The sequence below is a fragment of the Ananas comosus genome, linkage group 21, assembly GCF_001540865.1.
Source record: "Ananas comosus cultivar F153 linkage group 21, ASM154086v1, whole genome shotgun sequence".
Taxonomy (NCBI): Eukaryota; Viridiplantae; Streptophyta; class Magnoliopsida; order Poales; family Bromeliaceae; genus Ananas; species Ananas comosus.
This window is the reverse complement of record NC_033641.1, coordinates 4,176,385-4,192,939: the sequence shown is the minus strand read 5'-3', so window position 1 is coordinate 4,192,939 and position 16,555 is coordinate 4,176,385. Positions and strand designations below refer to the sequence as shown.

General features: G+C 43.5%; 1 protein-coding gene across 1 annotated transcript; it reads right to left on the bottom strand.

The window, feature by feature from the left end:
• Positions 197 to 5,509, bottom strand: LOC109726778 (protein PIN-LIKES 6-like). Its single transcript, XM_020256571.1, has 11 exons — positions 5,477 to 5,509; positions 5,238 to 5,431; positions 4,582 to 4,706; positions 4,178 to 4,299; positions 3,238 to 3,501; positions 2,254 to 2,328; positions 2,039 to 2,139; positions 1,858 to 1,910; positions 1,225 to 1,419; positions 885 to 1,026; positions 197 to 698 (listed from the first exon to the last, which is right to left on the bottom strand). The coding sequence occupies exons 1-10, from the start codon at positions 5,507 to 5,509 to the stop codon at positions 905 to 907; spliced, it is 1,284 nt and encodes a 427-aa protein (XP_020112160.1). The 3' UTR covers positions 197 to 698; positions 885 to 904.

Here is a 16,555-nt window from a genome sequence, read left to right as displayed (position 1 = left end):
CTGTGTGGGCACAAACTATGTTAACTTATACCACTACTGTTAACAATTCCATATGTTGCTAAACAAAAAGGAATAACAAAGTTCCTGTTATTTCAAATCTCACAAATTAGGATCAAACTAAATCAGCTCAAACGGGAGAATTATCTATTTGAGACTGATATATCTTCCTAAGAAGGTAAGTTAATGCAGCCCAATATAGTGCAGAAAGAGACTCATACAGTTGATTAATGAGATAAAATACAGGACATTATTTACATTATTCTGGTTCCTGTTATGTACTCATCTGAGCATGCGACTCGCAAAAGTAGAACTTAAAAACACTGGTGAGAAAGAAGGAAAGAAACATTCTAATACAAACGCAGAGGAATGGCGACATATAGGATGAGCGAGCGAGCGAGCGAGCTCATCTCTCTTAAGTCTATATACACTAATCAGTAATTGACATATGAGCATAACATCCAAATCGAACATCATCTTAATGTGGAAAAAAGTCTCCAGCTCTGCATATGCATCAGCTCCTCTGTGATTACATTCATCAGAGGTGCCATTATACACGCTCAACCAAGTATATGAGAAGCCACTTGGTTGCGCAGGTATTAAAGCAGCATACCTCGATATATAGAGGTTGCTATCTAGATTCTAAACCATACTAGACGATATCTCAAAGCACGAATTCGTCTTCCTATACAAAACAATACCTGCACATAGCAGAGAAATATACAAAATTTGTCAGGAAAAATAGGAATGCCAAGGTTCGATTTTCTTTGATCAGAATTAAGTAGCATACGATTCTATCATAAATTTTGTTCTTAATAATTTTATGAAGTGGTGGTTAGCTGGAAAGAATCAATAGCAAAATTTGAATCAGTAGAGTATACACCAACCAGCTCAATGATGAAGTCCTTCAGAAAAGCATGGACAGGTACAGAGTGATCCATCCAGTCATTGAGATGATCGCACAAAGATGTACCCAAAACAAAATAGCTGCTGACTCCTTTCCACACCCTCGTAGATTCGCAATCACACCTGAGAGTAGTAGTTAGATAGAGGTTAGCTATTTTAAACAATCGTATACCCATTTAGAAAAAATGTGCCTGCACAATGGCCTCGGTCATGATGTTTCTCTATCACCTTTGAAGATAAAGCTAAAAAAAATTACAGAAAAAAAATCCTTAAAATGTTATGTACTTTTATACGGCGTATGGCCGTATCATGTTACTTTACCAGAAAGCACAGAAGTGGGCATTGCGTACTGGAGGAGGAGGATGAATCTGAACATTTTGTCACCCTCTGGGTAGAAGCCAAGTTTATCACCTAAGAAGTAAATTCCAAGCCCTACTGGAGGAACCAAGACCAACCGTGCAAATATAATAGCTACAATAGTTCGGAACCCAAGTCTTTTGCTTCCTGGACCTGGACCTGAAAATATTGTTTCATTAATTTTTTTGTCTTTAACTCATGCGGATCATGCTTATATAATGAAAAAGAAAGAAAAAAAAAAAAATTTTTTTCCCTTTACCCTATTTTTTTTTCTCATGGCAATATGCTCTGTCTTTATTCTTCTGATGCTATTTGGATTGATGTATAAACATATAACTAATGCCAGCTACCAACTCATTCTTTTTAAGTTTCTTGTTCAAATTTAACGGTCATCTTAAAAATTTGGAATTAAATGTACACTAAGAATAAAATTGCAAGGATGGCGTTGCACCAATTAAAGTGGCATCGATAATACTTCCCCAATTTCTTACCACTCATAAGTAGATGGATAATTTTTGCTAGATAAGTTGAAAAGTGACAATAAAAAAAAGGTAATCAGCCACGAACACAAAAATATAGTTGGAAAAAAGATCTTACCTTCAACAAGGTTACCTCCCAAGGCGAGCAAAATACATGGAATCATGGCCTCTCTGTGAACAGGATAATAATACTTGTTATTGATGGTAGAAGAAAAAAAGAAGCGCACCATCATAATTCAACCAGATAAAATGCTTCAAAAATAATAAAAGAAAAAGAACACAAGAAGACAAAAATATACCCGAGAATAAGGCAGCTGTCTGTGAAAAAGAACAATGGAGCATCATCCGTGAGGACAAAATTCTTTAAGAATGGAACACAACCAATAAAAATTGCTAAAATCTGTTGCAAGCATACAAAGAATTAGTTATGAAGTTTATTGCACCAATCAAATGAAAGGTTTTTGCCTTTTGTCTTAAATCATCCAATGAGCGACTTCAGGAGAAAAACACTTACAGCAGCAGTAATTGGGGGCTGGAAAATCTGCTTAAGTTTTAGTTTCTGAACAAGAAGATGTAGCTGGTCCATAATCTGAATCAAGAAAGAAAATCATTAGGTTTCTGTTTAAATCATCCAATCTAAAATCAAAAGCAACAAATACATGCAACAATCATCGTTGTGATCCTAGTTTGTTCCCCACAATAAAATCAACAACAATAACTGCAGTAAACAATCTGATTCAATGCCATTTCTACAGTAGTCACAATCAAGATTCTGTGTTACTTTTGTTCGAGCGGAGGTGATACAATCTTAATTTCCAACAACTGCTGCATATACAGAAACCTATCTTAAAATGAAGTCAGAGCCAATATGCAGATTAGTAGAAACCATCAATATCAGAATTGTAGTTTTCAAAAGAGATCCACTTTAAAAATTATTTAGAATATGTAACAAGAAAGGAAACCCTCAGATTTTTGAAGGTGAGATCTTTTCTTCCAAAGCATGAAGGTAGGGGCGCGCATCAGTAGGTTTAGTTCGGGTTGAAGGATCTTTTGGGTAAACCAAACTGAATCAAAGTTTCAGGGATGATTCAAACAGAGCTGCACAAAAATAATTCAGTTTGATTCAGTTGCTTTATTTGGTTTGATTATGAAACTTTTCTCAGGCTAATATATATTAAACTATTATATGACAGGTATAAGTATGGTGGTTGTTGTCCTTTTATTCTTCGATCTGAAGATAGTGGTGGTTGAGCACGCCAACTGTTTCATCATCAGTGAATGCTACTTTGTGTCACACATTCAAACTACTATAAATTTGAGTAATATGGTAGATTCAGATTATTCAGCTTTCAGTTTCAAACCAAAAACCTCACTGAATTACTAATAAAACGAATAGAATCAACTGAAATCACTTGGTTCCGTCTTAGTTCATTTGGTTTGGACCAAAAAAAGCACCCCCCTACGTTATGTAATAAGATATCACAAAAAGATTTCTTACTTTTACTCTTTTCGAAGACAATGGACCAATTTTCTGGGTCTCCTCAAGAGCTAGCAGGGGCACTTGCTCGGGCACAGTAGTGGTGATTTGTTCGGGCACAGTAGTGCTGATTGGGAGCTTAGTTGGAAGTTTATCATGCTCAGGCACTAAATTGTCAACAAAAGTCCTCGTTGGTAGTTTCGCCTCGTCGGTGCTATCAAATGTTTCTCCTGGTGGCGGCGCTAGCATCTGAAACACATATGTGTATAGAATAATTGCGCCAACCTGCCATAAACAAAATTTTGGTTATGAACAGACTGCTACATAAAATAGGAAAGTTCCATTTTAGTCACCATAATCTACGCACCAGACCGAGTTACACACTAGCATCAACAAGGAAAGAGAGGGCATGGGAGGGGGGTAAAAAAGAAGCAGAAAAAATCAGTGGTATATTCTACAGCAAAAAAAAATTAACGGTAAATATTATGTCCTTGCGATGTATAATCAGAACAAGTGTTATAATGAGAGGGAACTCTTTTCTTTTTCTATTTTAATTCTAACCTCAGTCAAGAGTGTTACAGAAACCATTTCATGCTCTCCGAAATATAAAATATATTAACAAGGAACAGCAAAGTTGCAGTGATCTGCCAAACTATTTAACAAGAGCATAGTGTTGAGGTTGCAAATTGAAGGACCAAGGTGAACTATGCTATAGATCTCATTTGGCTTGACAACTAAAACTGAGAAAATAGTCAAAACTAATGATCTGGCGTAATTATTTTATTATTAGTTTCAACAAGTTTATTTCTTTCTGTTCAACTGTGCAGTAAAAATTTCGACAACATCACACGCACAAACTACAAGCAAACACTCATGCCTGGAGAGGTATTTGACTTCATATAAATGACGGCCGGAAAAACAATACATCCAATCCTTACGAAGAAACAGTGCCAAGACATACCCATTGACCAAATGAGATATATGCATTTCCCTGTTGACTGCACATAGCAGTGTCACCAAAGGGATTGGATTGGTCACGACATAGTGCTGCTATAAGGACGAGAGGTACATTCCCAGTGTTCCCTGCATTCAATATTAAACAACTCAGATTTTTATCAAATGCATGCAATCAGGGTTGCAAAACCGAAATTTAAACACATTAGCCACTTCTAACTATTGAACTTGCTATGTTAGTTACTACTACTAGAATTGTAGGTATTTAAGCAGAAAAGAAACAATTATCAACTTTCTGGTAATAGTAGTACCCAAATAAAAAGAAATTAGGTTTTCAGTGGAGAGAGAGAGAGAGAGAGAGAGAGAGGAAACCACTCTCTTTTCGGCCTCCTCAAAAAGAAGATAACTTACCAATTCCTATATGGATAATGGTAAACTTGAAATAGGGATAAGGGGGTCGGATAATGGATGCCACTATGAGACCAATCAAGGAGCCAGATATTGTAGCCATAATGACATTGACTGGAAGAAACCACCTACAAACATAAAGTTTCAGATACATGGGAAGAAAATTATTAAGGACAAGCATCTAGACTGAAAAAGGATCATCCCACAGAGCCAGCATATAGATCAGAACATATGAAGATTAAGGAAGAACAAATAGCTTCTTAAGACATCATTTATGATATGGGCATTGCAAAATTCAACATACATCAGGTCACACCGTTGTACAATTTTGGCAGGAATAAGATAAAGTATCGCCTGAACAACAGTGTACACTTACATGTAGATGAAAATTAACAAGAGAATTCAGCATACCAAAAAAAAAAAAAGAAGAAGTCATATGAAATGCTTTAAACTCAAAACTATGTATGCATGAATCAAACTTGACTGTTAAACGATAACTCGTGAATTTGAATCATCAATAAAAGGGACAAACATACTTGATTGATAAGTATACACAACCATAAATAAACTAAGATATAGGCTAGATCACAAATTAGATAGCTTAATATCTGCTCACTCTAGAAGAATATTTGAGGGGAAAAGCTAAGAGTCATTCTTACCACCGCACCAAGTTTTGCAGAGTAACTGCTCTTCCAAGATCAGAAAATATAAGACAAGGGAGAAGAAGAGAAAAGACAAGCTGCAAAATTATTAACAAAGAGTTTAGAAGCAGCCTGAGTGGGTGATTAACAAAAAGTATAATGGAAGAATGCAACACATAAATACTATTACTTATTTTCAAATTATCTACAATCTAATAAGCATAAACTATGGAACGACGGGACCATAATTGTAAAACTGTCTTCTTAACTGTTGAAATCAAAACCACCATGTTCCCAAGCGTCTCAGTTGCTCGCTTTCTTATCCATATTAAGCATGATTTGTGACTCTGGCTGAAAAACATTATGAAAAAAGCACTAGTTCTGTTTATGCTTGATACCACTTCTTCATAACAAACGAGTACTGCCCAAATAGATATGCAAACAAAGTACAAGCATCACAAGTGATCTGGTGCCACTAGAATCATGCATTCCAGGTGCTTTTGCTCCCAAATATAAACATCTAGTCAATCTAGATCTGTGGCCCCAATGCGTCCGCCAGATTAGCACGAAAAGTTTGGGTAAAAAAGGGTTAATTATCAAAAGGGTTAATTATCACCAACAGTATCTAGCGCAGTTAACTAAGAGTTTGATGGTTGGTACTCGAGGTCACAAATTCGAAGCCTAATTGTTTCACATCTTTAACTGAGTTCATTTCTAGAAAATGAACGAAGCGGGTAGCTTGCTATCTTTCTCTCCGAAAAAAATTAAAGATTAATTATCAATAGCACATAACTATCACCCATAAGCCTTAATAAAGTACAAGTCCTACCCCTCTTTGAGTCTTTTCCCTGCTGCCTAAATAAGTCTACCTCCCTGCCCTCTTCGGATTTGCAACTAAGGGCATGCTTGTTTCGTCGAAACTGAACTTTGAATTGAAGTGGACTTTGGGTTGAAGTGAAGATTGGCGAAAACTACTTCTTTCCCGCTGTTTGTTTCGTAGTTATGGAAGTGAAGTTTCATTGGTTCTTCTGTTTATTTAATAGGAAGTGTATAATGTAAAACTATAATTTATGTATAAATAATAAATNAATTAATTATATGATATATAATAATAATAATAATAATAAATTATGTATTTATTATATAGCCGAATTTTTGATCCCGAATTTTTATTTGATAAACGTATAATATCCGTATAAATCACGTATCCGAATAATTACCGAATCCGTTTTTTAGCCATATTTTTTAACGAATTTAAAAATTAGAAGACGAATTTTATCCGAATTATACTCGTACCGAATTTTTGCCAAATCCGAATTAACTAACTATGGTTCTTACCCTACTTTTTACAGGCCCGAGTTCGAGTACCCCCGGCGAGGATCGCGGCAAGGGCATAGCGCCCTAGCGGTAGTGGTGATAGCTTTACTTCCTTTTTGCATTACCTATACCCCGCACTTATATTGAGAGTAGATGATGTATAGGGTGAGGTTTTGGAGAGTGATTGTACATATGTTTTGGAAGAATGTAAAAGATGAAATAATTGTATCAAAGTTAAAGGAATTCAGTAGCTAATTTTATCTCTCTTTTGTTTTCACTTGTATGCTTTTACTTGTGATGCTTGCTCTTGGTTGATTAGCACTGTTTGTGCTTTCGTTATCGTTGTTTGATCGTGTATGTAATCAAGTGTGTTTCCTGGAAACTTGTGTACATGATCTCGTCGTTTGAGCCTTGGGCGAACAGGGGAGGTACTGTCCGTTCGGCGTCCGGTCGCCGCGCCCGAACCGGACCAAATTGGTAGCGGTCTCGGGGCGGGGGCGTGACAGTTGTGGTATCAGAGCGAGTTAAAGAGCAAGCAAAAGAGAGGGTCTAAGACTGACCTAGGAGACTCTAGGACGGTGAACCATAAGGTTATAGGTGCGTGAGGGTGACGTGAATCTATGACGCGGCGGAAGTTGATCGATTGGGTCAAAGTTGGTATTGACACTCTAGTAGTTGCTAGAGGTGGATTGAGTGACACTAGTTCTTGGCTTAAGGTGGTTGTGTTGGCGGCCAACAACACAATGCCGAGAGTCAAGAATGAGTACGCTTATGAGCTTCCGTCTGATTAATGTAGTGAGTTATTTCGTTCCGTAATTGCAACGGCGTTAACGGGTTAAGAAATTAACCAAATGTTTGCGTTTCAGGAGTTTATGGCACCGAAGAGACGCTATGTGCGTAGGACTGCTCTGGCACCACCTCCAGAGGTGCCAGAGCCAGCCGTGCCTCCAGTGGCGCCAGAGCCGGCTGGACCTGGCGAGGTACAGGAGTTGCGAGCATAAGTTGCCGCACTAGCGGGGCGGTTCGATCGGCTCCAGGAGCTAATGGAGCGGCAAGCAGCGGCAGCGGTAGCGGGTTAAGGCCGCGACCCGCCTGCGCCTTCAGTTGGCGCCCCAAATGCGGCTGAGGGTGTGGGCAATGCGACGACGGTTCCGGTGGCGGCGCAACCCCTACCGGTAGATATTCCTCCGGCTGTGTCGAGTTCTCCTACTCTTGCAGTGGCGGCTGAGGAGGCACAGCGAGAGTGTGGATACATGGCTCTCACGAGGTTTACGAAGTTTCACCCGCCCACATTCGACGAAGAAGTGATTGATCCCTGGACAGTGGAGACTTGGTTAGCCTCGATGGAGACACTATTCAAGGACATCTACACTCAGGAGTGGGATAAGGTGAATTTGGCCGCGCATTATTTCGATAAGCGGGCCAGGGTGTGGTGGAAGAGAGTGAAACAGGATCGATTTCCAGATCTTCCCCCGATTGATTGGGAGGAGTTTCGAAGATTGATGTTCGCAGAGTACTTTCCCGACAGCGATAAAAGAAAGATACGGGAAGACTTCAGGAAGCTTAAGCAAGGCAATCGCACAGTTCGGGAGTATGAGCGGGAGTTCACCTACCTCTTGAACTGCGTCCCAGACGTGGCGAGCACGGAGCAAGACCGGGCTGATTGCTTCGTAAGAGGACTCCGGCCTGGGGTGTTTCGGTTGGTGCATGCCTTCAAGTTCCACACTTTTGCGAAGGCTTTGGACCGTGCCTTGTGGGTGGAGCACGGGAACGCCTGCGAGCATGAGGACCGTGAGACGTACGATAAGGACAAGGGGAAGAAGCGGCCGGGCGGTGGTTCGGGGGGACAATCGAGTTCCAGAAGGCCCCCGAAGTATCCACAATCACAATCAAAGGGCCGCGGAGCGCAGCGGTGTATCTTTTGTGGTGGGGACCATCGAGCTGGAGTGTGCGAGCAGCGACGCGGGAGATGCTTCAAGTGCGGGCAAGCAGGGCACGTCATCCGCGACTGTCCTCACGGAGGGGCTTCGCCTGCCCCGTCTATCGCATCGGCTCCGGCGATTCTGGCTCGTTATGGGGTTCCACCTACTGCGACATCTGCTGGACATGCGGCGCCGCCACGCCAACCTGAACCGGCACGATCGGCTCCGAGCGGACGGATGTATGCCGCTCAAGTGCAAGTCGAGGAGCCTACCGAAGCCGAGGAGCGCAATGTGGTCGCAGGTATGGTTTTGGTTAACGGGGTTCGAGCGAGAGCTCTCTTTGATACAGGTGCATCTCACTCGTTTATTAACCGGTCATTCGCACAAGTGCATGATATCGAGATTCGTCTGGGGGAGAATATCTGGCATGTAGAGAGACCCGGGCGATCATTCATTGTTAGGAAGCGGTGTCTGGCGTGCCTAGTGCAAGTAGGCGACTGGGTTATGCCGGTCAACTTGTTGGTGCTTAAGCAGTTGAAAGAGTTCGATGTCACATTAGGCATGGACTAGCTCTCGAAGTATTATGTGTCTATTGACTGCAAGACCAGAGTGATCACATTTCGGGAGCCGGGACACGAGGAGTTTACGTATCGAGCTTGCAAGAGCTCGTGTTTCGCCGCGACGGTGTCGGCGACAAGAGCGAGGAAGCTAGTTAACAGCGGTTGCGAGGCTTATTTGGCGACCGTTGTGGAGGTTGATCGAGTGGTTCCGATTCTTGAAGAATTGGCGGTTGTGCGGGAGTTCCCATATGTATTTCCTGCGGGGTTACCGGGAATGCCGCCGGACCGGGAGATTGAGTTCATGATAGACTTGGTTCCCGGGACCGCGTCGATCTCAAAGGCCCCGTATCGCATGGCGCCGGCCGAGCTAAGGGAGTTGAGAGATCAGCTACAAGATCTTCTTGACAAGGAGTTCATTAAGCCGAGCGTATCACCATGGGGAGCCCCGGTATTGTTCGTGCGGAAGAAAGATGGATCCTTTCGACTCTACGTAAATTATCGCGAGTTGAACAAGGTTACGGTGAAGAACAAATACCCGTTACCCCGAATCGACGACTTGTTTGATCAGCTACAGGGGTCGCGTGTGTACTCGAAGATTGACCTTCAGTCCGGCTATCATCAGTTAAAGATCAAGCGGAAGACGTTCAGAAGACCGCATTTCGCACACGATATGGACACTACGAGTTCACTGTGATGCCATTTGGGCTTACAAATGCCCTGGCTGCGTTCATGAGCTTGATGAACCGAGTGTTCAGAGAGTGTTTAGACCGGTTTGTCGTAGTCTTTATAGACGACATCTTGGTCTACTCGCGCAATGAAGAGGAGCATGCGGAGCATTTGCGCACTGTACTTCAAATCCTTTGAGAGAAGAAGTTGTACGCAAAATTGAAGAAGTGTGACTTTTGGCTCCGACAAGTCGCTTTTCTTAGGCATGTCATTTCCGAGGGCGGTGTGTCCGTTGCCCCGAGGAAGGTAGAGGCTGTTGAGGATTGGCCGCGCCCAACGAATGTGGCGGAAGTCCGAAGCTTTGTAGGCTTAGCGGGCTACTATCGACGGTTTGTGGATGGGTTTTCGAAGATCGTGACTCCACTTACCCATCTGATGCAGAAGGGCACCAGGTTCGTTTGGAGTGACGAGTGCGACCGGAATTTTAAATAGTTGAAGGAGAGATTGACTTCGACCCCGGTGCTCGCCTTACCGGTGCAAGGTGAAGATTATGTTGTCTATAGTGATGCGTCCTATCTGGGCTTGGGGTGTGTGCTGATGCAAGGCGGGAGGGTGATCGCGTATGCATCCCGTCAATTGAAGAGCTACGAGAAGAACTACCCTATTCATGACTTAGAGTTGGCAGCGGTGATCTTTGTGTTGAAGCTATGGAGGCACTATCTATATGGTGCTCATTGCGAGATCTACACCGACCATAAAAGCTTGAAGTACTTATTTACCCAGAAGGAACTGAATATGCGACAGCGACGGTGGTTGGAGTTACTCAAGGATTATGACGTTGACATTCTCTACCACCCCGGGAAGGCAAATGTAGTCGCCGATGCGCTTAGCCGGAAGTCTGTTGAAAACCTAGCCTTGTGGGTTACAAATTAGACGCCCCTATGGTTGCAAATGGGGAAGATGAATCTTGAGGTGGTGGCTCCAGAAATTCCGACTAGGTTGATGGCGTTGGTAGTCCAACCGACCTTATTGGAGAGGGTCAATAACCTGCAATCGGCGGACCCAACTCTCCAGAAGGTGCGGCACAACGTTGAAAGTGGCCGTGGCGGAGATTTCAGTATAGACGCCGGTGGTACACTTCGGTTTCGAAACTGGTGGTGTGTACCTGAGAACGAGGAGCTTCGCAAGCTAATTCTGCAAGAAGCGCATTGGTCCCCTTATGCTGACCACCCGGGCGGCATCAAGATGTTTCATGAGTTGAAAATGCTCTATTGGTGGTCGGGAATGAAGGCCGATATTGGGCGCTTTATGGCGAAGTGTTTGGTATGCCAACAGGTGAAAGTGGAGCGTCGATTTCCAGCAGGTAAGCTTCAGAATTTATCTATTCCCGTCTGGAAATGGGAAGATGTGTCGATGGATTTCATCGTCGGCTTACCTCGTTCGATGGGTGGCCACGATGCGATCTGGGTGATTGTGGATCGTTTGACAAAATCAGCGCATTTTCTACCGATCTATAACACCTGGACTGGTGAGAAGTTAGCGCAGATATATCTCGATGAGATAGTGAGGCTACACGGGGTGCCGAAGTCATTAGATCAAGACCCCAAGTTTACTTCACACTTTTGGAAGAGACTACAAGAAGCCCTTGACACACGACTCGAGTTTAGTACCGCATTTCATCCTCAGACAGATGGGCAGACAGAGAGAACCATTCAAACCCTGGAGGATATGTTGCGGGCGTGTGTCATTGATTATAAGGGAAATTGGTGTAAGCACCTACCGATGGCCAAGTTCGCCTACAACAACAGTTATCATGCGAGTGTGGGAATGGCGCCGTTCGAGGCTCTTTATGGGCGGAAGTGCCGATCTCCCAATCACTGGAGCGATGTAGGCGAGCGAGCGGAATTCGGCCCCGACATCTTACGAGAGGCAGAGGAAAAAGTCCACCTTGCTCGCAAAAGGTTACTTACGACGCAGTCTCGACAAAAAAGCTATTCAGATAAGTGCCGTAGAGATTTGGAGTTCGCGGTGGGTGACCGCGTGTTCTTGAAGGTTTCGCCATTGCGAGGCGTGAAAAGATTTGGGGTGCGAGGGAAGTTGAGTCCTCGTTACATTGGTCCCTATGAGATCTTGGAGCGGATTGGGACGGTGGCTTACCGACTCGCATTACCGCCAAAGCTTGCGGGTGTGCATAACGTATTCCACGTCTCCAACCTCCACAAGTACATACATGACCCCGAGCACGTCTTGGTGTATGAACCACCGGAACTACAAGAGGATATGAGTTATGAAGAGTTTTCGATCATGATTTTGGCTCGAGAGGTGCGCAAGTTGAGGAATCGAGAAATTCCCTACGTCAAAGTCCGGTGGAGCAATCATGATGATCGCGAAGCCACCTGGGAGCTCGAGAGCGAAATGAAGGCGAATCATCCTCACTTGTTTGAGGATTGAAATGAAGTATGGATTTGGAATTGAGTTTGAATTAAATCGAGTTCGTTTCGAGGACGAAACTCTTTTTAAGGTGGGGAGGATGTAAGGAAGTGAATTCTTGAAATCCGAGAGTTAGACTTCGTTTGGAATCGACTTATCGTCGACTTGGTATGCTTCGGAAAGTCCGAACGCGATGAAAATGCGAAAAGCGCATTGGGGTGGACCCTGGAGAGTTGAGGATTTGCAATTTGCAAGTTTCAGGTTTTCCAAACTCTCGGGGTCTGGACCCTGGTGGTAGGGTCCAGACCCCGTAGCTGCGGAAAACCCATTGGGGTTGAGAGTGCAATTTTCATGTTTTTCCAACTCTCGGGGTCCGGACCCTGGTGGTAAGGTCCGGACCCCGTGACTGCGAAAACTTTGTGAAATTGCAAAATGTGCAATTTCATGGTATCCCAACTCTCAGGGTCCGTACCCCGAAAACGACAGGTTGGGCTGCCTCATATATTGGAAAGTTGAGGGGCTTATTTGCAAAAGTGCATAAATGAGGGCTTGGGGGACCACTCCTCTCCCTCACTCTCTCATTTTCTCCTCTCTTTCACTCTCACACTCTTTCTCCCTCTCTCTCTCTAGAAAGAAAAGAAGGAGAAGAAGAGAAAGAAAAAGAAGAAGACAAAGAAGAAGAAGAACATCTTCTTTCTCTTCTTCCTTGAGCCTAGAGCAGGCTTAGAGAGGTAAGCTTTGAACCCTACAATGGTAGATTTCTTGTGATAGGGTTTTATTGTTTAGGAATGGTCCGAATAGAACCTATTGGAGTTAAATAGATGGTTCTAGCTTGGATTAGAAGCTTAAACCATGGATTTCTCCATTATTGCGAACCTAGGGCACGGATTTGGGTTTTTGTCGAATAAGGGGTTTTGATCTCTTTTGATGGGTCGCAAGCCTAATTGCTAGGTCTTTGAACGCGTTGGCGAAGACGGTTCGTCGATATGACGAGCGAGTGCGAAGATATCGCCGAAACAAGCGCTCGAGGGTTTGTATTGGCCCGAGGAGTCGAGGCGACGACTTAGGATCGCGAAGTCAAGTTTTCTCAACCCTTGCGGTACTACCAAAAAGGTGGGGGGTGCCATCCCGAAGCAGTTGAACTGCTCCCTATGTCTAAGTCTTTATGTTGACCAGTTGCATATTGAGCATGATACATATAGGTGTTAGATGGTTATTATTGTTGCTTATACTTGCATACTAGTGGTAGTGTAACCTAACTGAGTTAGTTATTGATTCTAGTATGCATGAGAACTATGTGATCTAGCCTAACACCTTATATGTGATGTTGCATGGTGAGTTGGAACCTAGGTAAAGGATAACCTAGTGATAATGTACGAGTAGTGCATCGAGAACACTTGAATTATGACGAGTGGCATCTAGTTAATGTAAACCTATGACGAGTGGCATATGTGAATCTTAGTGTAGCTGAGACACTAGATTGATGAGTATAGACACCTATTGGTTTCATGTTAATTTCCCCTAGTTGATAGGGTGCTCCCAATTCACAAGGATTGGACCGTGCTTACATAGCCTGTCTGCGCTTGTAGGGGTCGCTTCCCACAAGCTGTGCACTCCGGAGTATTTGTCACTAGAGGTGCAGTCCAAACAGCTGCCCAGACAGTCTGCGAGCTGTCCGCAGGCGGTCTCGGGGAATAGTTCAGTGAGGCTTTTCCCTACGAGGCTTACACCCGTGAGTTTGAGAACGAGTTCGGATTAGCCGATCGATTAGGCATGTTGATGATTAAATGTTATTCTTGAACATAGTGGCATAGTAGTTAGCTTTACAACCAGTTCATGCATTTATGATATCGAATTGAGGCATAGTTAGATATTTATATTCATATCTGCTTATTCGTCGTTATATACTTTCCCTTTCACATATCTATCTATCTGCCTATCTATTGTCTTGCTATGCCTGCTTAGACCTAGTGGGGAGATCGGTAGAGTCGGCGGCCGAACCCATTGGGAACTATGGAAGATAGTTCTCACCTTACTTTTTACAAGTCCGAGTTCGAGTACCCCGGGCGAGGATCGCTTCAAGGGCATAGCGCCCTAGCGGTAGTGGTGATAGCTTTACTTCCTTTTTGCATTACCTATACCCTGCACTTATATTGAGAGTAGATAATGTATAGGGTGAGGTTTTGGAGAGTGATTGTACATTTGTTTTGGAAGAATGTAAAAGATGAAATAATTGTATTAAAGTTAAAGGAATTCAGTAACTAAGTATATCTCTATTTTGTTTTCACTTGTATGCTTTTACTTTTGATGCTTGCTCTTGGTTGATTAGCACTGTTTGTGCTTTCGTTATCGTTGTTTGATCGTGTATGTAATCAAGTGTGTTTCCTGGGAACTTGTGTACATGATCTCGTCGTTTGAGCCTTGGGCGAACATAGGAGGTGCTGTTCGTTCGGTGTCCGTTCGCCGCGCCCGAACCGGACCAAATTGGTAGCGGTCTCAGGGCGGGGGCGTGACAGCGACGCCTAAGATGTACAGGGGAAACTCTGTCCGTTCGGCGGTCTGTCGGCGTGCCCGACCCTGACCAAACAGGCAGGGCACAGGGCGTGACACATGTCTCCCCTCCCAGTAGGTATTGCAAGCCGACGAACGCGATGAGTACTCACCGGTATAGGAAGAGATAATCAAAGTTATGAGCAGATATCACAAATACAGTAGCAATAATACCGGAAGGAGGGAGAATAGTAATAGAACATATAACTACTGCTACTGTTAAACAGAACATAATGCATATATGGATATTAAAACTACTGTAGCAAGACAAACGTAAAGAAAGGACTGTAAGTATGCATGCAACAACTGCTACTATAGCCATATGCATCAACCGGATGAATAGTCCAAATACACCCAATCTAAACCGCCGTGTCGGTCTAAGGAGCTCAGGCAAAAGCCACTACTTGCTCGCTGCTGGCATGTAACCCTAACACAAAGAGAACATCGCTGGGCTCACGGGTCGGATGTATGACCACTTTTTTAGAAAAGAACACCCTCTTGCGGGGGATCAACCCGCTGGTGTACGTGAAATGCTCTCGAGCTATGGCGATTGATGCGAATATGATCAATAGCCAACCATCGGCTAATAGCCGACAATCTTCGCCCCTCGGGGCACACCGACTAATAGGTCATAAAACCGTAAAGAAACACAAGTACCGACTACTTAGGTCAACTAGGATGGAACGACTCAACATCCTCTTAAAGGTATGCAAGTACCGACCACTCAATGTCAACTAAAATGTATGCACAAGAACCGACCAATAGGTCACAAGAATGTCACGTCATGCGTCAGTATAATCCAGAACTAGCCGTCAACTACTAGCCGACAATCCTACCCCTCAGGGCATACCGACCTTATAGGTCATCAAACGACAAGAGTCACGAAACCGACCGACTAGGTCACATAAATGTCAAATTATGGATCAGTATAATCTATAATCATCTGTCGGCAACTAGCCAACAATCTAACCCTCAGGGTATACCGACCTCATAGGTCATCAAACGACAGAAGTCATGGAACCAACTGATTAGGTCACAATAGTGTCACAATGGACAAGAAGCAAACAATGTCCGCTTTATTTCTAAATCATGATATTGGATATGCAAACTAAACAAGTAGAGCAATACATAAAGGTTCACATGGTGTTAGGCTCAACAATGGTAAAAAACTGCAATAAGAGAGATAAGATAGAGAGAATATCACCGAGCGTGCACCACTAGACTGACTCCGGGTCGAAGTACCCACCTGAATGAATAACGTGCATGTCTCCCGACTGTGGAAGATCGTCAACCGGACCTACGGAGGGTCAACCGGGTTAGTATCTAACCAACGAGGGTCGGTTTCCCAAAACTGATTACCGTAACTCGCCGAGAATCCTGAAAATCGCACCGGGACTCTGCCGAGACCCACGAAGTGTCCCGGGACTCATCGACTGGCGCTACGAGTCACCCGCTGCCACACAACACCATAATAAAAGTGTCTTGGCAGCAAATACATAAGCTCACATCGAAACGATTATCGTCGGATAACCGTTCCGATCCGGGTTCCCGAAAGTGGCATTTTCGACACCCACACCCATCATCTCCAAACCCTCGAAACGACATAAGTAACTAGCCAATAAGGCTTAGCAATAAAGCAAATTACTGTGAGGCACCGTCGAAAGAAATCCAAACCGAAATCACGTTCCGTCGGCAGATTTCGCCGAAAAACGCACTGGAAATCGATATTCAATTTTCGTAAATGCCTCGGACCTTGGACAATCAATCCAGAGATCACTTGCAGCCCACACACATTGCCCACAGCTGCCACGAAGTGTACAATTGCATATAAGTCCCTACGATCACATAAAATCACATTATTTTATGTGATTTTCGGGATTTTACGGCCCGA

Excerpts from the sequence above, each read along its gene's own strand:
- LOC109726778 (XM_020256571.1), bottom strand. The coding sequence starts at position 5,509 with ATGGTGGTTTTGATTTCAACAGTTAAGAAGACA. Across the intron at positions 3,502-4,177 it reads ATATCTCATTTGGTCAATGG|GTTGGCGCAATTATTCTATA; the intron begins GTATGTCTTGGC and ends TGTTTATGGCAG. Across the intron at positions 1,420-1,857 it reads GGGAGGTAACCTTGTTGAAG|GTCCAGGTCCAGGAAGCAAA; the intron begins GTAAGATCTTTT and ends CAATATTTTCAG.